An 18,737-nucleotide genomic window follows, 5' to 3' on the forward strand; every position below is an offset into this window, starting at 1 on the left:
CCCAGTTCAGCTACTGATTGACTGATTGTGTGACTGCAGTACATTGTTTATTGCTTTCACTTTATGGATCAATGGTCTCATTAGATAGTTGAATTCATGTTAAATTGCTGTTTTAGGAGTTGTTTTTAAAAGTCTGGAATGGATTAATCCATTTTGCATTACTTTCTATGGGAAAGCGTGCCTTGGTTTTGGAACGCTTTGGTTTTGGAACAGACTTCTGGAACGGATTAAGTTTGAGAACCAAGGTACCACTGTACTAAGTTGCTGTCCGCAATTTTGGATTACTGGAGTGGGAAGCTGCTGTATCATCACAATTATCCCATGTGGCTCATATTTTATCAAGGATGTGACAGGCAAAATGTAACACTGAGTTTTGTGCTTATGCGAGAATTTATCCAGAGCTGCTGTCGCAGTAAACTAGTGACCTCTTCTGTGTAGTGAAATGCAGAGCTGCTCTAAGTATCATCTGCTTCCAGCTTTTATAATTAAACTAATGGTTTAAGGAGGAATGAAGCCTCCCGCCCCCTCAAAAAAGAACCACTTTGTGATTATTTTGTTCCTTTTTTGAAACCCGTTTGTCATTAATGTTCTCGCCCAATGAGGGCTCATGTGATGCTACAGAGTTAAGACTGTTTTTTTTGCAAGCAGTTGGTTTTTTTTTGGGGGGGGGCAAACAGAAGGGGAAATGTTTTCCAACACTGAAATAATTCTGCAAAAAAAAAAAGTTCATAGTTCTGATGAAAACTGTTTTTGGTTAAAACTCTAAATTCATGTTAAAACAGGAAATAAATATGTGGGGTTTTTTTCTCATTCCAGGAAAGAACCATCTGCCAGAGAGACAACCAGAGAAAGCATGCTGGCAGGTATCAGATGCTCTCTGTATTATGGAAGACTTAATTTACTGAAAAGTATACTAGATGCAGCATATAGCTTAAGACTCGTGTCCTGCAGCTGAAAGGGGTTTGCAAATAGCCAGTGAACATGAACATGTAATTTATTACGGTCAGAGACCAGCTTAAGAAACAGAAATGGAACTACAATCCCAATAGCAAAACCAACATTTAAAACAATATACAACAATAGATTTTAAAGTTTAAAAATGTGATAGGCATATAAACACATAAAAACTTTAAAATAGACTACCTTAGAGAAATGACCCAAAGTCACCCGTGGATCTGGGTTTGGGAATATTCTTAACAAACTAGATTGAATTGGGGGGTGGTCTGCGCCTACAGATCTGTGCGCAGAATCTGGCAACAATCCGGGTCGTCTTGTGGTCTTTGCCTAACAGGAGAAGATCGAATTTTTGCTTTACCGAGAGGTCAGTAAGCCTCACCAGCAGAGGGTCAATGGTTTCTCTACGTGCCTCATCGCAAAAGGGACATCTAAAAAATATGTGTTCAGGGCCTCCTATATCCCCCAATGGACAGGCACAAATTCTCCGGTCATATGGGACTTTTTTAAAGGATCCTTCCAAGACCAGTGAGGGCAGACCTGAGCTCCTGGCAAGTATAATAGCCAGTGCATGCAGAGGATTAGTGAAGGGAATGCAAAGACAAATGTGCTTGAGGGGGATGGATGAAGGAATCTTCTCCAACCATGGGAGGGGAAGTGAGGGGAAGAGAATGTTCACTGTGGGTTTAAAGTGCTTGGAAAGTATAACCTGGGATATTATTGGAGGAACTGCAAGAGGTGTGGGGAAGGTCAGAAAGGGTGGAGGGAGGGTGATGTGTTGTGTGGAGATGTCAACAGAAAGTGGAAAAAAACCAAAATGCTCTGTACCAATGTTTGTCTCTTGAGCTGTAACCAGAAACCTCTTTTTTCAGCCAAAAGTCCTCTTGTGAGGCTGAATGTAACTTCCGGAAGCCTAGAGGCACTTGGTGGCGATGTGTCCAGAGGAGACTTGTGAGTCGCTTTTAAAATATTTTTACAAGCTATTTCAGATATCAATATTGCACTATTTGAAGGAATTGGATTCATAAAAAACTGAACCCTTTTGGAATAAAAAAATGTCCAGACCCATAAATATGAATCAATGCTTTGCTAACCAGAACTTCTTCAAAACAGGTACAAAACAGACAATGGTACATCCAGAAAGTTGTATAAAGCATATTCATATTCAAGCATAGGTTGTTCTTCTTAAATACATAACATACTTACCATCAGAGCAAAAATCAAAGCTATGTCTCTCCCATTGCCTATATTAGCCTGTGTCTAGGCTAAGCTTATGCGCTCCTCAAGAGGCATCATTATCACATTCTTTTGTTCTCTGTGGCTCCCAGAGAGAAGACTAAACAGACAACTCCCTTCAAGATGGAGATTTGCAATTGAATACTTTGATCATGTGATCTAAGGTTAAACACTCACATGTAGGAGCAGAGAACATCAACAGTTAATCAGAGAGCTTCAGTATGCTGCAATGGAATTTTCCAATGTTAAACCCTTCAGCGATATGCATACAGAGATTAAACAATTATACTTGCTAAATTGTCACTTTAAACCACACTTCCCAAAAGAGTTCTATGCTAGGCCACTTTCTAATCTGAGAGTGCGATGCTAAATCCCTTTGTGGTCACAGAGTCTTTTCAAATATGACTATCGGACAAAATCCTCTTAAGTTTTATCAGCCTTTTGGAGCAGTCTCTTGTGTAGCCCATGAGACCTTTGTCATACACCACACGAATAATTTAGTTGTCTTCTGGGCTAGGAAGTGATGCCATAATAGGGTATTGGTGATGAACTATTCATGCCACCCCCTTTTAAAAAACATTATTTGCATTAGTAGGGCAGGTACCCAATCTGCAGTTTGCTGGCATTTGCAGCTGAAGGACAAGCATGGGTTGGTGGAAAGGGAAGCTTTAATGATGGAGGATTTCGAAGATATGAGAGGATTTTGGAGGAACATATGTTAACAGAGTGGAAAGCAGCCTCCTAACAGCGCTGTCCCTGCTACTGACTGGGAAGGATGAGGAAACGAGGACGTCAGCATGGTGCAAAGCCACTTCTGATTGGGTGCTCAGGCCGAGAGGGCAGCTGGCTACCCACAGCTGGTGCTGGAGATGGCAGTTCAGCTGGAAAGATGCAAAAGAAATAGGCAGATGAAGGTGATAGACTATATGGGACTGGCTGAAATGACCGACAGAATCCGTGACCAGGGGAAAAAGACGGCGGATGAGGACTGGAAGAAATTCAAAATTTATCTTAAGAAATATTGTAAAATTAATGAATGCTAAAATGTTGAGGTTCTAGAAGAAAAAGGGGATTACAGCTGTAAAAGATTAAGTAAAAGACAAGAATAAGGGGAAAATGTTATAAAACTAAGGGCTAGGATTTGCTGAAATAAGTTTGGAAATTGGGATGTAGAAAGGGGAGGTACGGGGAAGTCGCTGAAGAAAGGTTTAAGAAAAAAGGATATGAAATTATGCATGTTTGTTTGTGTGTTTGTTTGTTAGTATTGTGTATTGTTTGTGTTCATAAAAACTGTGAAAAACTAATAAAAAAATTATTTAAAAAGGAAAGATGCAAAAGAAATGGGAGATGTTGGGTTTTGATCTTTGAGGGTGGCCCCTCCCATCAAAACGTGGAGAATGCAGACATGGCAGCTGATCAGAGCCTTTTGTTCCTTGTGCATCCAGGGAAACCTCTGACTTGATCACTTGCGTAGCAGATCTTCAGTTCAGCAATCAGAAACTTCAAGAGGAGAACAACCAGTTGAAGGCAGCTCTGGACGCCATGGAGGAGACAAACAACAGATTAGTGGAGGACAATGTGGAGCTGAATAATCAGATAAAAAGGTGGGACACTTTGGGTTGAGTCCAACTAAACCAATGCACGAGCAGAACTGCTTCTGCAGGTGCAGCAGAACTTTCCCCACCCCTAAATCTTCTCCATTGGTTGGGGAAAACTTGGAGCAGTTGGGTGGAGAGGAGTGGTACTGGTCATCTTCTCCAGTGGCCATCTGGTTGGCCAGCGCAGATAAGAGGTGAGCAGGAGACGAGCTGATCTGGCCTAAGCACGTCTCCTCCTGCTCGCTTGCCACCGGCACAGATGGGCAGCTGCCGGACGATGCCTGCACAGGAGATGGGCAGGCAGGCAGGCAGGGCAGCAGCAGGAGGAGGGAGTTTCTGCTAACGCTTACTCCTGAGTAAGCCTGTAGGGGATCACAGTGCAAGGAGGGAGGGAGGGAGGAAGCACGGCTAGCACTCCAAGAAAGGCTGGGACCCAGAGGAAGGCCGCACAACAGAGGAGACCACAGAAGAGAAGATATTACTACTACTTTTTAAAAAATAACTTTTCCCCTCTTTTTTTAAAAAAAATATTGATTGATTGATTGATTGATTGATTGATACTGTCCCCAGATTCATTGAAAAAATTCTGGTAACCTTATTCCAAACCCTGGAGCCAGCACTGATTTAGCAACATGGGAAGCTACGTTATACAGCGTCAGACCATTGCTCCACCTAGTTCCATATGGGCTGTGCTGATTGGAAGACGTTCTCCAGGGTTTGGGGCAGGAGTCTCTCCCAGTTCTACGCGGAGATACCAGGGACAGAACCAGAGACCTTCTGTGTGGAAAACGGGTGCCCATGCACTGAGCTGCAACCCTTTCTGCTATTGGCTGCTGTACATATTTTTATTTTGATGCCATGTCGTTGAAGCAGCAGGGACAGAGCAATCCAAATGTCTTCATTTCCTCTTGCCAGATTGGAGGCGGTCACTCAGAGTAGGAAAATCCTGCCAGTCTTTTAATTATTATTATTATTATTATTATTATTATTATTATTATTATTTCTAAAATGCCCTATAACAACTGCATGTTGCTTATAACAGGCTTGGTGATTTTGGTTTTTTCAGTTTCCAGCAGCCTGTGGCTCGAGTGAAAACCTTAAAAGAGGAGCTGGAGGAAGCAAAGAATAACCTGAATACTGCAGAGGAAAAAAGGCTGAGAACAGCAGCCCAGAATAAGCAGCTAGTAGGTGGACTTGAACCATTTCAGACAGTGTTTATTGACTGAGGCTTAACAGTACATAAAGGTAAAGGGACCCCTGACCATTAGATCCAGTCGTGGCTGACTCCGGGGTTGCGGCACTCATCTTTCTTTATTGGCCAAGGGAGCCGGCGTACAGCTTCCGGGTCATGTGGCTGGCATGACTAAGCTGCTTCTGGCAAACCAGAGCAGTGCATGGAAACGCTGTTTACCTTCCCACCGGAACGGTACCTATTTATCTACTTGCACTTTGACGTGCTTTCGAACTGCTAGGTTGGCAGGAGCAGGGACCGAGCAACGGGAGCTCACTCCGTCACGGGGATTTGAACCGCTGACCTTCTGATCAGCAAGTCCTAGGCTCTGTGGTTTAACCCACAGTGCCACCCGTATCCCTAACAGTGCATTCAGTCCTTTGAAATTTGCACTTCTCCAAATTTTGCTGTGCGGTTCCCCAATCAAGTAATACATACTAAAATATAATAGCTATATAGTAATGTAAATGACATACAAATGCACATGTTAGTGAAACGACATACAAAAATGCATTATGTTAAGGGAAATGTGTATGTCTGACAAAATGCGTATGCAGTATTACAAATTGCACTAAAATACTGATGAGCTTTCATAAGGACTTTATAAAAAAGAGAGCAAACTGATATGCAAATGTGGAAACTGAAATTGACAGTTGTCAGTCAACCCTATATATAGATCACTGTGTGACTTAAAGCTTTGTGGTGATGTATGTTGATTATAACCCAAGACATCCCCAATTTTCCATAAATTGAGGGCAGAGTTTTCCACAGGTGGGACGGGGAAAACATTCAATATTTGCATGGTGGTTGTGTCTAGTGGCCCTGAGTAACTGGGTGGGTGGGTGTACGTGTGTTGGCAGTTTCTCAAACCATCTCCCCTTTCCTTTTTACACCAGGAAAAGGAGAATCAGTCCCTCATTCTCAAGATCTCATCTCTACAAGAAGAGGCAAGTGTGAATTGCGTGTGAATTGTCTGCAGACAGTTTCGTACGCTGGGAAAAGTCTTGCTGGCTAGTTTTGCTGTGCATAATAAATAGTATCTGCTTTAATCCAGAATATTAGGCACGCTCTGGATTCGGATGGTCTCCGGAAGAAGATCTCAGAGCTGTCAAGAAATATGGCTGAACTCCAAGTAGGTGCTTGCAAGACTTATTTTCAGCGTGGGGAAGCAATGGTTCAATGCAGGGCTTCAAATGCCAAATATTTCTCCAGGACATCTATAAGCAAGATGGCAGGAGGTTTAGGGACTCTTTCTTCCTCAAGGATTAAGCATGTGTGTGCATGTGTGTTATAGGGTGCTGTACAGTTTTTATTTTAAGATTTGTTTTTTAAGAGATGCTTCCACTTAAATCGTCAATCAACTCACCTGTAAGCAAATGAACACTGTTTTTAAATCTGAGTTGCCAAACTGAAATAGGTCAGATTCCTAAATGTAAACCTTAAGTTTTTGCAATTTTGCACTCAAATTCCAAGGTAGAATGTCATGTAAAAACCCTAATGAATTCATTGGCTTCTCTGACAACTAGAGCTGAAATCAACTTGCCCTTTAAAACTCTCCTGATGTCAGATATTCTGAGTACATGAATATTAGATTTTTCATTTTATTTTTAAATTATCTGGGAGATTTTTATCCTGACATTCTATATAGAGTTTAGAGGACTGGCTGGAGCCTTCTAACTCCTGCTCTAACAGCTCCTCCTTATGACCTGGGGGGTTATATTTTATTTGTGGCATTTATGGCCCACCCAAAAAGGCTTGCAAAGCAGCACACAGAAATCAGCACTTAAGTCCCCTCAGGCTCCCAATTTAAAAAGACATGGAAGATGAGACATCACATGCAAGGAAAAAGAAACAGGAGGGAGGAGGAAAAAGCAAGATCAAGCTCCAGTTCCTAAAGTTAACAGTTCTTATAACAGTGCTGTATAGTTCTCTTCTGTGCATATTCTGTGCAGTATGCAGCTAACTCCTTCTGTCAGTGCAAGGACTACCATGTGCGTAGTTGAATTTTCTCCCCCTCTTCTCTTCCTCTGCATGTCCAACCCCCAAATCTGCTCTGGAGCATTGGGATAACCCCTAGAACAGATTTAGGTGGTGCACAGGGGAAACAAGAGCAGGGACAGATCCATCACTCAAGTACTGATGGAACAAGTTACAGTGGTACCTTGGTTCTCAAACTTAATCCGTTCCAGAAGTCCGTTCCAAAACCAAAGCATTCCAAAACCAAGGTGCACTTTCCCATAGAAAGCAATGCAAAATGGATTAATCAGTTCCAGACTTTTTAAAAAAACACCCCTAAAACAGCAATTTAACGTGAATTTTACTATTGAACAAGAGCATTGATCCATAAAATAAAATCAATAATCAATGTAAAGGTAACAGACTCTAGGGTTGTGCGCTCATCTCACTCTATAGGCCGGGAGCCAGCGCTGTCTGCAGACACTTCTGGGTCACGTGGCCAGCGTGACAAGCTGCAACTGGCGAGCCAGCGCAGCACACGGAACGCCGTTTACCTTCCCGCTGGTAAGCGGTCCCTATTTATCTACTTGCACCCGGGGGTGCTTTCGAACTGCTAGGTTGGCAGGCGCTGGGACCGAACGACGGGAGCGCACCCTGCCGCGGGGATTCGAACCGCCGACCTTTCGATCGGCAAGCCCTAGGCGCTGAGGCTTTTACCCACAGCGCCACCCGCGTCCCAATAATCAATGTACTGTACCATAAAATAAATAAGACAGATGATGAAAATTAAAATTATTATTTTTTCTTACCTGCACTGATGATAGTCATTGTTTGGATGGGGGACTTTTATCCATTTCCGCAGTCCCACAATCAGTCAGTCAATCAGTAGCTAAATTGGGTTCCACACAGTCACCAAAACAAATTAACAGAAAAAGCATCAGAAACAAAAATGCAAAATAAATAGCAGAAACAAAAGCACCAAACTTAATATGTTTGACTTCCAAAATGATTGAAAACCAAAGGCGCGGCTTCTGATTGGGGCAGGCACCCCAGAAACAATAGCCGACAGCCGCATCAGACGTTTGGCTTCCAAAAAACATTCGAAAACCGGAACACTTACTTCCAGGTTTGCGGTGTTTGGGAACCAAGGCGTTTGAGAACCAAGGTACCACTGTAGTTGGACGTCTCCCTCCACTGTTTGGAAGAGCAGCAACCTCTTGTTGACGTCAGTGGCAGTTCTCTCTCTCTTGCCCTTGATGAAGAGATAATTCATCCCCTGAAGGCCTTCCCCAGCCCTGAGATCAGGAGGAGCAGCAGAGCTAGTGACAAAATCCAGGGCAGGAAGAGAGCACAGTTCTTCCTTCAGAGAAGTGGCTTGATGGAGAAAGCCTCCTCCTTCATCAGTATCAGTGGCAGTTTGTACCTTGTTACAGATAGGTAGCCGTGTTGGTCTGCCATAGTCAAAATAAAAAAAATCCTTCCAGTAGCACCTGAAAGACCAACTAAGTTAGTTCTTGGTATGAGCTTTCGTGTGCATGCACACTTCTTCAGATACACTGAAACAGAAGTTGCCAGATCCTTCTATATAGTGAGAAGGTGGGGAGGGGTATTACTCAGAATGGGAGATTGGCAGATAGCTGAGATGAGCCTGGTGACGACTCTTAACGACTGCCATAGGTCTTACAGGAAAAGGCAAGGGGTGAGAAGGTGAAAAATGGCTTAGTCATGTATAATGAGATAAGAATCCAATGTCTTTGTTCAGACCAGGTCTCTCCATGGTTTTAAGTTTGGTAATGAGTTGCAATTCAGCAGCTTCTCTTTCCAGTCTATTTCTGAAATTCCTTTGTAGTAAAACAGCTACTTTGAGATCTTGTATAGAATGTCCTGGGAGATTGAAGTGTTCTCCTACTGGTTTCTCTGTTTTGTGATTCTTGATGTCAGATTTATATCCGTTTATTCTTTGACGTAAGGTTTGGCCTGTTTGTCCAATATAGAGAGCTGAAGGACACTGTTGGCATTTGATGGCATACACAATGTTAGACGATGAGCAATTAAATAGTCCCGAGATGGTATGTGTGATGTTGTTGGCATCTGGGTTTATTGCAGGCTCTGGTGCCAGTGTCCGTGTTAAGTCTGGTTGTAGTATTATTGTGGGTTAGGAGTTGTTTAAGATTGGGTGGCTGTCTGTAGGCAATGAAAGGTCTTCCTCCCAGAGCTTGAGAAAGAGAACTGTCATTGTCCAGGAGAGGTTGTAGATCTCTGATGATGCGTTGTACTGTTTTAACTTGGGAGCAACTTCTGTTTCAGTGTATCTGAAGAAGTGTGCATGCACACGAAAGCTCATACCAAGAACTAACTTAGTTGGTCTTTAAGGTGCTACTGGAAGGAATTTTTTTAGTTTGTACCTTGTGAATGCTAACCTGGCTTAGGTCACTTTCAGCCACTCATTGGTGGCTCTCCTTCAGAGTGGCTGGTGCCTGGTTGAGGAAGGAAATAAGACACTTCCGCCCTTCGGAGGAGGTGGAGTTGCAGGCTTCAGCCGCCCCCCCCCCCCCGCGCGTCACCTCCTGGCCAGCCAATCAGCTGGCTCTGGGTGTGTGGCCTGCCTTATTTAAAACAGGACGTGGCCGGGGATCTCCCTCTTTGCCGCTTACCAGCTGTTCCTGCTTTTCCCACCCTCCTGCCCTTTAAGGTTTTCGTTCGTTGACCTTGCTATGGACCTTGGTTGGTTGCTGTTGAGGGGCCTGGTAGGAAATTTTCCACTTGGCAAATTGGCACCAGCCACTTGGTTTTCGCCTACCTTGTAGCAAATCGTCACGACTTTCTGGGTATTGGTGGTTAGGCATTGGAAAGTTTTGTAGATGGAAAAAAGGGGAGGTAGCGCCATCACCTGCCCCAAATATTGAAGGGTAGTCCGTTAAAGGATTCTGGGGGGTGGGGGTGGCCCTGTCTGAAGCCTAGGAAGTTTAGGGCTTAAGGCACGCCCCCTAGTGGTGACCCCAGGGGAGTTCCTAGTTGATGTGCATCAGCAGGACTCCACCTACTGGTGTTAACCCTTCCTGGACTTCTAGCAGACGGACTGAAGTCGGATATAGTCGGTTAGGACCAATGCCTAAAGCAATACCGCTCATCACCTGTAACCAATAAAGTTGTGGCCTTTTAATCTTAATAATTGGTGACTGGAGTGGCCGCCGGGACCACATAACACCGGCCCTGAGAGATCTGCATTGGCTCCCAGTACGTTTCCGAGCACAATTCAAAGTGTTGGTGCTGACCTTTAAAGCCCTAAATGGCCTCGGTCCTGTATACCTGAAGGAGCGTCTCCACCCCCTTCGTTCAGCCCGGACACAGAGATCCAGCGCCGAGGGCCTTCTGGCAGTTCCCTCATTGCGAGAAGTGAGGTTACAGGGAACCAGACAGAGGGCCTTCTCGGTAGTGGCGCCCGCCCTGTGGAACGCCCTCCCTTCAGATGTGAAGGAAATAAGCAGCTATCCTACCTTTAAAAGACATCTGAAGGCAGCCCTGTTTAGGGACGTTTTTAATATTTAATGCTGTATTGTTTTTAACACTCGATTGGGAGCCGCCCAGAGTGGCTGGGGAAACTCAGCCAGATGGGTGGGGTATAAATAAATTATTATTATTATTATTATTATTATTATTATTGATGCTGCCTTCCTCTTCTCCTGCAGCGTTATTAAATAATTGTGTCATGTGTCATTATTTCTGCCGGGGGGGGGGGGGTCGGGAACTTGCCACACAACCTGGCTTCGCCATTTTCAGCCACTTGTTGGTGGCTCTCCTTCAGAGTGGTTGGCACCTGGTCAAAGAAGGAAATCATGGAATCATAGAATTGTAGTGTTGGAAGGGGTCCCATAGGTCATAGGGATCCCCACTGCAGTGCAGGAATCGCAGCATCTGAATCTGAAGCAAGGGCCCAGAGCAGGGTTGGGGAGCGCCAAACTGGCCAAGAAAGACATCTCTGGGAAGACCAGGAGTTTATGAGCACTCAAGACCCATTGCAGCCCACAACCTGCAGAGTGGATTTAAAGCATCTTCTGCACTCTGAAGCAACTTCGGAAATACTTTTTTTTTTAAGGCATAAGGCAAAACAGTAATTTCAATTCCTCTCCTCCAGATACAAGTACACCTGTATGAAAAGACGGTGGAGAATAAAGACGCCTCCATCCTCAAGGTGAGTAGCTTTTGCGGGGCTGCAGAGACAGACTTGCTAGGCAGTGTTTTGCTGGGCCAGATGCGAAAGCCATGGGGAGATTGCTTTGGCAATGAAGGTTTAAGGGTAGTGGGATTGCAGGACTGAATTTGCACATCGCGCTGTAACACTGACAGCCATTTCTCCAACGGTTTGACTTTACCCCCAAAGGCACACTCCTCCATGATCTCTTGAGACAGACAGATGCCAACCAATACCAACTTGAATAAAAGATTGGGGGGGGCAGATAAGCCCCACCCTGCCTAATCGATCACATGATGTGATAAACACACACCATTTGAATGGCAATGGCCATTAACTTTGGGGGCGCCCAGGTCCTTCAAATATTATATTGGGGGCCTAAAGAGCCCTCAGCTGCTAGGAGCTGGCTCCCATGTACACATACATGCATATTAAGCAGTTGGTTCCTTACCTTTCTCTCCCTGATCTGGCCACAGTGATTCATGCAATGGTCACCCTCAGGCAGTGGCGTAGCGTGGGGGGTGCAGGGGGCCCCGGCTGCACCGGGCGCAACATCTGGGCTCGCACTCGCAGCTCTCTGCCCCTCCCTGGCTCACTCACTCTCTCTCACTGCAGTGCTGGCTGTGCGAATCCGATCCGAGCCGCTGGGTCGCCGCCCACTGTGGAGGGGGTGGGTGCCAGGCATGCGGTGCGGAGAGAGAGCGAGGGACTATCTGGAGGAGGGACAGTGCAGCGGCTGCCCAGCGCAGCGCTGAGCGCGGGAGAGAACCACACCAGCCCAGCCCAGGCAGCAGCAAGAAGAAGCTGGCAGCGGCGGCAGGTTAGGGGTTAGGGGGCGCAAATTACTTGCCTTGCCCCGGGTGCTGACAACCCACGCTACGCCACTGCCCTCAGGCTTGATTCTTGTAACTCGCTCTACACGGGGCTGCCCTTGAAGCTGACCCAGAAACTCCAGCGGGTGCAGAATGCCGCAGCAAGGCTCCTTACGGGGTCTTCGCCGCGGGATCACATTCATCCAGTGCTTTACCAACTGCACTGGCTCCCGGTGGAGTACAGAGTCAGGTTTAAGGTGCTGGTTTTGACCTTTAAAGCCCTATGCTGCCTAGGACCCATGTACCTACGGGACCGCCTCTCCTGGTATGCCCCGCGGAGGACCCTAAGGTTCACAAATGACAACACTTTGGAGGTCCCGAGCCTCAAGGAGGTTAGATTGGTCTCAACTAGGGCCAGGACCTTTTCAGCACTGGCCCCGACGTGGTGGAACGCTCTGTCACAAGAGACTAGGGCCCTGCGGGACTTGACATCTTTCCGCAGGGCCTGCAAGACAGAGCTGCTCTGCCTGGCCTTTAGTTTGGACTCAGTCTGACCCTTATGTTTTCCCTCCCCTTACGGTTTTGATCCATGGGCTACTTTTAAAATGAGGCTGCATTTTAAATTGCATTTTAACCTATATTTTAAATTGTTTTTTTCCCTATTAAGTTTTTATTGTAATTTTACTGGTGATAGCCACCCTGAGCGGGGTGGGTGAAGTATAAATTAAAAAATATTATTATTATTATTATTATTATTATTATTATTATTATTATTATTATTATTATAGCAAACTCATTTTTTGAATACCACCTTTTTCTATTTGGCCAAAACATCATCATCCATGTGCAAGGACGGTGTATCCTTTGGCTTTGCAAGCTACAGCAGTACAAAAAACCCCAAATCACACAATGAGGTCAGAGTATGCTTAGTGGGTACAGAATCCTGATAGTGGGAGCTGGGGGAGGAAAAAGAGGGTGGTGTATGGCGCATCCTGAAAGTGGGTGCGACTGGTTGGAGCACGCTTCAGCATTCTTGTTGCAGGGCTCCCTTGTCCTTTCCCTATGACCCAGTTGGCATCTTTACTCGGGCAAGCTGCGAATTAGATTGACTGTGCCCAGCGCTGAGCTTTCAGAGTGGCAGAAGGGGATCTGGTTGCTGCAGGAGAATGCAGGCTGTGTGTACAATCTTCTGCATAAAGCGACGAGCCTGAAAATGCCAAGAGCATACCATGCAAACTTCTGCTTCCCCTCCAGAACGTTTGTTTTGCATAGCTTTGACTTGTTCCTTCTCCAAGCACCTGTAGCTGATTTGAATTATGTAAAAACACACCATTTGGGCACATGTCCCCACATGCCAGGGGTGTTTTAAATAATGCTGGGCATGAATTGGCCCACGTGGAGCATCTTCCAGGATTATGGAAGCGCAGGGTGGGTGTTGGCAAGCCTTTCTGCAGGTGGAAACAACTTGTTTCCTGCGTCTGAGCTTGGCTTCCTTGAGAATGGAGAGCAGGGATGGAGGGATTGTGGGTGACAAGGATAAGGAAAGGGTTAAGCTCATCCCTCTCTGGAAATGCCACCCTCCCCTAACCTTACATTAAGGAGCCACCACAGGTGGGCCACATGTCCGTCATGCAAAGCAAAATACAGTGGTGCCCCGCAAGACAAACGCGTCGCGAGACGAAAAACTTGCAAGACGAAAGGTTTTTTCGTTTTCAAGTTGCTTCGCAAGACGAATTTCCCTATGGGCTTGCTTCGCAAAACGAAGCTTGCCCCCGCACCCCGGACCTCTTTTGAAGCAAGGGGCAGCGGGGAGAAGATTGCCAGCCCCACAATCTCCGGGGACAGAGATTGCTTTAAAACAGGTCCGGGGACAGAGGGGAAGGCCCGCGGTGCTCCATAGGAACGCATTGATTGATTTTCAATGCATTCCTATGGGAAACCGTGCTTCGCAAGACGAAAAACTCGCAAGAAGAAAAAACTTGCGGAACGAATTAATTTTGTCTTGCGAGGCACCACTGTATACTCGGAGTCCTGTAGTGATTTCATGCTCTTTATTGCAGCTTGTAAAACAGTAATTGAATTGCCCCCCAAACAATGAGTCCCGTCTGATTGGCTGATTCTGCTTCCCTCCTGATTGGTCTTTTCCTGCAGGCCAATCAATTGTTGCATTCTACGATCCTACCAGCCTAACAGGCTGATTAACTTCCTCCTGGAACCTGATTGGTCTTTTCCTGCAAGCCATTCAGTTGTTGCATTCTAGGATTCTACTTGTCTATTGTTCTAGGATCCAAACTTAGTACATAACACAAAGTGTCATTTTTAACCTAAATATTAGTAAACTGCAAGAGGCTTTGTTTCAGATATTGCAGTACAATCTGTCCTGCACTTTTCCTTTGCTTTCCTCTGAAAAACGAAGAGAGACACAAGGGTTTGAGGGTCAGGTTGGTATTCTGCAAATGAAGCCCTAAACTTGCCTGAAAAGTCTCATTCTGCAAGCACATTGGATGTATTGGGGGAGAGCCTCTTTACCTGGCCCTTTGAAAAATAGGCGTGTAGTTCAAACTAGGGATTGAACTCCAAATGTAGAACTAAGTTCAGAGCGTGCTCACAAACCTGCAGATAGGAATCTCCCGTCTCCTGTCAACATATTCTGCATTTTTCTCTTCCTTCCTGCACCACCTAAAACTTTAAACTGGGTGCAAGCATCCAATTGCTGTCTGGACAGAATGCAGAACTTGTGGGCCTCATTTGGATCTCTCTCTATGTTCATTGGCAATGTCATAGAACAAGCAGGATCCCAAATGAGTGCATTCAAGGCAAAGGCACATCTTTGCCCCACGTTCTTGGCCAACCAGAATGGGCAATGCTGTGTCATCTGGACTAATCTCTTGGAAGTACTGTATGTGGAAGCTCATCTTCAATGCAGAGGACTGAATAGCCATTTTCTGGACTCCTCTGAGCAGCAGAAAGTTTGAGCAAAAAAAGTTTCTGCAACAAAAGACCTGGAAACTTACAGAGTCTTTATTTGGGATAGTCAGATCTCTCAATTTTAGTTTCTCATTTTTCCAGACTTGAATTCGATTTGCCAATTTCTGCATTAGTTTCTAGGGTGTTTTTTTTAATTTTTAAGCCTTCATGAAAATTAATCTACAACTTCAACTTTTTCATACACATTTCTCTTAATACACACATTTTTCTACACCATTTTGCCCAAGGTGCACATTTTTGCAAGCCATTTCCCTCAGTTCAATGCATTTTTATGTTACTTTCACTAACACCAGCATCCCTTCACCTAACATGTAGAATTCACTGCACATTTTTTGGTTGCAAAACTGGATCGCAAAAATTGAAGACGTGTGAATTTGTTGGCAGGTAGATGTTTTGGTCCACGTATTGTTTGAGGAAGTGCAGATTAGGCCAGCTTGCATTAAAATGTGAGCCAAATCTCTTTCCTCCTGCAATCCCGTATCTGTTTCCAATGTACAAACTGACCATGGGAGATCGTTGGATGCATTGCTGGCTTGTAAAGCAGCAGTTTTCCAAAGCGCTTCTTTCCTAGCCAGATGGAAAAGCCAGACTTCTAATCCAGGTCCCAGATGCATCCAAATGGCTAAATATCCTTACAGAGACAATGTGTGTGCAAAAGCTAGTACCCATCAGCCATCAAAAGCTGTTGATGCTCCTTTAAGCAAGCATTTTCCGGCTATCACTGCCTTGTTAAAAAGATCAGTCCCTCATTTTTCATGGCCATGACATTTTTCTTTTAACTAGGTCAATCTGTTTGGAATGCTTCTTTTTGTATGGAGTCGGCTTCAGAAATTGTCTCAATGCCTTTAGCCTCTCTCTCTCGTTCTCTCTTTCTCTCTCTCTCTCTCTCTCTCTCTCTCTCTCTCTCTCTCTCTGGTCCTATACTTCTAATTCAAATACTTCCACCTGTGCAGAAGGAGCTGGATATTCAGGAGCTGAAGTCTTCCCTCAAGGAATACACCTCCGTAATAGAGGTACAGTTGCCATAATTTGTCTGGGAGCTGGAGACAGAAGAGGAGTCCTTTATCGGGGGGGCGGGTGTTGCTTGAAGGTTGTGTCTTGAGAGAGCTTTGTGTTTTTCTGTAGACCCTGCGGGTGGAGAAGAACAAACTGGTGAACAACATCCAGCAAATGCAGCAGGAGTTGATTTCGTGAGTATTTTTGCACTCCAAGGGGGCGAGATTCAGCACCCTTGTAATGAGAGACGCTCTTGGAGCTTCGCAGATTTAATTCTTTGACTATCCTTCTGCTAGGAATGGCTTCAACTTCCCCTTGATATACAAATTCAACAGCAGCATCCTTGAAGGGACCAACTCTTTGCACTGCGAACTGGAGCTTGCCCAAGAGCAAGCGGAGGTGGGCGTTTTTAATTGTATTTTATCTGCTTCTCCCCCTTGGGTTCCCCAGAGCCAGTTCCTCTAATGCAGGGGTGTCCAACTGGTGGACCACGATTGACAGGTCAACCCCCAGTTGATATAAGTCGATCGCGGGCTCATTTTCCTCCACTGGGCCTGCCCTTTGCTCCTTCCTGTATTCGTGCACAATTTCAAGAACGGAAGACGGAGTTACCGTTGCTGGGATTACTTCTTGTTTTTCAATCAATGTCGTGCAACCCGCGCACCCCCACCCCAGAAAAATGGCAGAAGAATTTGCAGTCTCCCCCCCAAAAAAGGTAAACAACTGTGGCTTGCCCCCCCAAAAAGCTCAACAATTTAGGTTCCCCCCTCCCCCAAAAATGTGTAGATTGCTGCTATTTTTTTAATCTGGGAGTAGATTGCAGTCTCTTGGGGGTTGGATGTCCCTGATGTGACTGAGAAGCGAGACAAAGACCACTACCTTGCTGTTTTCCAGACTGTCACACTTTTGCACATATCTCTGGCACATTTCTGTGCCTTTGGATAATGAGTGCACCTTTCTAAATAAGCATTTAGTTGCACATGCAGCTAATACAACTGCATCTAGCTCCTCTGCTCCCTCTCCCTTCACTCCCCCCCTCCCCCGCGGTGCTGGGTTTTAGATTGGAAGCTTCTCGGGGCAGGGACCTGCCTTCACATACTCTGCAAAGTGCCAGGGACACTGGTGGTGCAGTATAAATAAATGACATCCAGCCAAACAGATGTACATTCCCAGAACAACTTGGATCAAAGTTTTATGCCCAGGGTAGCCTCTGGCCAGTGTTGAGACTCAGGTAAGATGTGCCAAATTAAATATCCGAATCCCTTTTGCAGTTGACCGCTATTTTGTCTAGTTCCTTCTTCCTGATCTTAGCTGCCAGTGCTGAGACTTGGCAGATGGTTGAGCTTGTATCATATGGCCCCTTTCTGATTGCTTTGCTATGCAGGTCTCTGGAATGGAATGGACTGCACTGGATGAATCGCTGGACGCGGAGGTTTTGCTGCTCCTGCAAGGGCCGGAGAGAGTGGGAGAAAAATTCAAGGCCACCATTCAGAAACTGGTATGGAAAAAGACTGTGGGTGGAATAGCAAATGGAAGACTGCAAAACCATTCCGAAGCTTTTGCTCATCTCAGAACCTGAGCAAGATACTTCTTCTCATCCTCCCTTCTGCAAATCCTTTTCTTCTTATGCCGATTCATAGCTATCCACAGTATGTTAGTGCTGAAAGAAGCATTTAGAGTGGTGCAGGAAATCTAGATTCTTCACCACATATGTTTGCTTATAGGCTTTTGATAGGTAGGGAAATAATAGCTGCCGATATGTATGCTTATCTGTTAGCGCAATGTTTCTCAACCTGTGGGTCCCCAGGTGTTGTTGGACTACAACTCCCATCATTCCTAGCCAGCATGACCAGCGGTCAGGGAAGATGGGAGTTGTAGTCCAACAACATCTGGGGATCCACAGGTTGAGAAACACTGGTTTAGCGGCTTAGTCCCTTTGAAACAGTCCTATTCCTTCACGGGCACTGCACAGAACCCTTTTAAAGAAGCAAATAGCCTCTCGTTGCTAAGGTTCCACATCAAAATATTCAGCTCATAGTGGTGAGGAGGAATGGAAGTTCCCCCAGAATGTCTGCTATATATGCATTATTTACACAATGGGCCCCATGTGATTGGCTAATTCGGGGATTCACCTGTAGGCCAATCAGTCACTTCCACCCAGTGGCGTAGCGGGGGTGCAGGGGGTGCCGGCCGCACCGGGCGCAACATCTGGGGGTTAGGGTTAGGGGGCGCAAATCCACGGGTTAGGGGGTGCAAATTACTTGCCTTGCCCCGGGTGCTGACAACCCACGCTACGCCACTGCTTCCACCTGGAGTTGGATTGGGTGGCTCCTGTGGACCAATCGGACTGCTGCATTCTGGATCCTATTCAACTCAGTACATAACAGCGTGTTACTGTTTAGATGTAAAAGTTCATGGGACGTGACCATTTTCTTTACAGAAGCAAGAACTTTCTCGAGTGGAGGAACTAGCCGTCCTGCAGGCAGAGGGCTTTGAGGCAAATATGCAAGAAGCCTATAAGAAGAAGCTCGTGGTAAATGTTACTGAATGGCTAGAAAGGGTGCTTTAGGACATCTCCCTACTGTCTGAATTACAAGGGCTTGGGCAGAGCTTGCAGGGATGTGTACTGGCACAAAAATATCCCTCTTTGGGGTTTCATAACTGCTTTCCCGCTCCGGCGGGAAGGTAAACGGCATTTCCGTGCGCTGCTCTGGTTCGCCAGAAGCGGCTTAGTCCTGCTGGCCACATGACCCGGAAGCTGTACGCCGGCTCCC

General features: G+C 45.6%; 2 protein-coding genes across 3 annotated transcripts in view; both read left to right on the forward strand.

Moving 5' to 3' along the window:
• The window catches only part of GYS2 (glycogen synthase 2), a 184,238-nt gene that overhangs the window by 85,426 nt on the left and 80,075 nt on the right, over positions 1-18,737 (forward strand). The gene's annotated exons all lie outside the window — the stretch shown is intronic.
• Positions 1-18,737, forward strand: part of IRAG2 (inositol 1,4,5-triphosphate receptor associated 2) — a gene marked incomplete at its 5' end in the record, with an annotated part of 62,030 nt that overhangs the window by 5,835 nt on the left and 37,458 nt on the right. The window contains 12 exons of the mRNA XM_082241242.1: positions 817-863; positions 1,827-1,905; positions 3,636-3,794; positions 4,855-4,972; positions 5,916-5,966; positions 6,074-6,151; positions 11,111-11,167; positions 15,921-15,980; positions 16,093-16,157; positions 16,260-16,362; positions 17,348-17,461; positions 18,404-18,496. Coding sequence (XP_082097368.1) covers positions 817-863; positions 1,827-1,905; positions 3,636-3,794; positions 4,855-4,972; positions 5,916-5,966; positions 6,074-6,151; positions 11,111-11,167; positions 15,921-15,980; positions 16,093-16,157; positions 16,260-16,362; positions 17,348-17,461; positions 18,404-18,496 — 1,024 coding nt within the window. The remainder of the gene's footprint in view (positions 1-816; positions 864-1,826; positions 1,906-3,635; positions 3,795-4,854; positions 4,973-5,915; positions 5,967-6,073; positions 6,152-11,110; positions 11,168-15,920; positions 15,981-16,092; positions 16,158-16,259; positions 16,363-17,347; positions 17,462-18,403; positions 18,497-18,737) is intronic.

Source organism: Podarcis vaucheri (assembly GCF_965113315.1).
Source record: "Podarcis vaucheri genome assembly, chromosome: 10".
Lineage (NCBI taxonomy): Eukaryota > Metazoa > Chordata > Lepidosauria > Squamata > Lacertidae > Podarcis > Podarcis vaucheri.